This window comes from Calidris pugnax, unplaced genomic scaffold, assembly GCF_001431845.1.
Source record: "Calidris pugnax isolate Ruff unplaced genomic scaffold, ASM143184v1 scaffold528, whole genome shotgun sequence".
Lineage (NCBI taxonomy): Eukaryota > Metazoa > Chordata > Aves > Charadriiformes > Scolopacidae > Calidris > Calidris pugnax.
In genome coordinates, this window is record NW_015091224.1 from 57,896 (window position 1) to 59,222 (window position 1,327).

General features: G+C 65.2%; 1 protein-coding gene across 1 annotated transcript in view; it reads right to left on the reverse strand.

Annotated features, from left to right (window-relative positions):
• Positions 1–1,045: 1,045 nt before the first annotated feature.
• Positions 1,046–1,327, reverse strand: part of LOC106898550 (retinoic acid receptor RXR-beta-A-like) — a 20,961-nt gene continuing 20,679 nt past the window's right edge. Inside the window, exon 6 of the mRNA XM_014959850.1 lies at positions 1,046–1,198. Within this exon, the coding sequence (XP_014815336.1) occupies positions 1,046–1,198 (153 nt within the window). The remainder of the gene's footprint in view (positions 1,199–1,327) is intronic.

Genomic DNA, 1,327 nt, shown 5'->3' on the forward strand with positions numbered 1-1,327 from the left:
AGGATGCCCCCCAAATTCCTGAGGACCCCCCCCAGAACCCCCCCAGGTGCTCCTGGACTCCTGAGTCCTCCCTGGAGACCCCCAGGTGCTCCTGAACTTCTGGGTTCTCCCCAGACTCCTGGGTGCTCCCTGCTGACCCCCCCCAAGTGCACCCCAAGAGCCTCGGGTGCTCCTCAAAGCCCCCTGGGTCCTTCCTGAGACCCCTGGGTGCTCCCCAAGACCCTTGGGTGCTCCCCAAAGACCCCAGGGTCCTTCCTGAGACCCCTGGGTGCTCCCCAAGACCCTTGGGTGCTCCCCAAAGTCCCCCAGGTCCTCCCTGGACTCCTGGGTCCTCCCTGGTGACCCCCTGGGTGCACCCCAAGACCTTCAGGTGCTCCCCAAAGACCCCAGGGTCCCTTCTGAGACCCCTGGGTGCTCCCCCAAGACCCTCGGGTGCTCCTCAAAGCCCCCTGGGTTCTTCCTGAGACCCCCGGGTGCTCCCCAAGACCCTCGGGTGCTCCCCAAAGACCCCAAGGTCCTTCCTGAGACCCCTGGGTGCTCCGGGGACCGATGGCACCGCTGTCATTGTCCCCCTGGGTTGTGTTTGTGTGTCCCCCCCCCTCCCCGGGGATATAAATAGCCCCGGAGCCGCCCGCGGTGGCCACCGGGGCTAAAAATAGCCCGGGTGGGACCGTGGTGGCTGGGGTGTGCCAGGGCCATCCCAGTACTGCCCAGTACACCCAGTTACACCCGGTACACCCAGTCAGTGGCCCAGCAGCTCCCCGTGCTGCATCCCCCCCCCCCCCCACTCCTGTCGGACCCCCCCGTCACAGCCCCCAGTAGCCCCAGTACAGTCCCAGGGTATCTCCCAGTATCTCCCAGTTACAGACTCCACACAGTTCGCAGTTCCAGTATCCCCACTGCTCCCGGTCACCAGTTCCCAGCAAATCCCAGTTACAGCATCCACGCAGTTCCCATCTCCCAGTTAACACTTTCCTGTATCTCCCACTCAAAACCTCCACGCAGTTCCCAGTTCCCATCTCCCAGGACCTTCCAGTTCTCCCAGTTACAGCTCCCAGGGATCATCCCCGCTGCTGCGCCTCCGCTTCTGCTCCCTACCACCACCGGGATCCTGGGTCCTCCTGGTGACCCTCTGGGTGCTCCCCCTGAGACCCCCAGGCGCGCTAGTGGGGGGGCAGGTGGTGTCGGGGGGGCTCGGCTGTGGGGCACAGGGGAACCAAGGGGCACGGGGGGAAAAGGAATGAAAGTGGGGGGCAGGGAAAGGTGTTGGGGGGGCGGAGGGGGAGGATGAAGGCGCCTCCGACTGATCCCGGCCCAAGGAATTTCC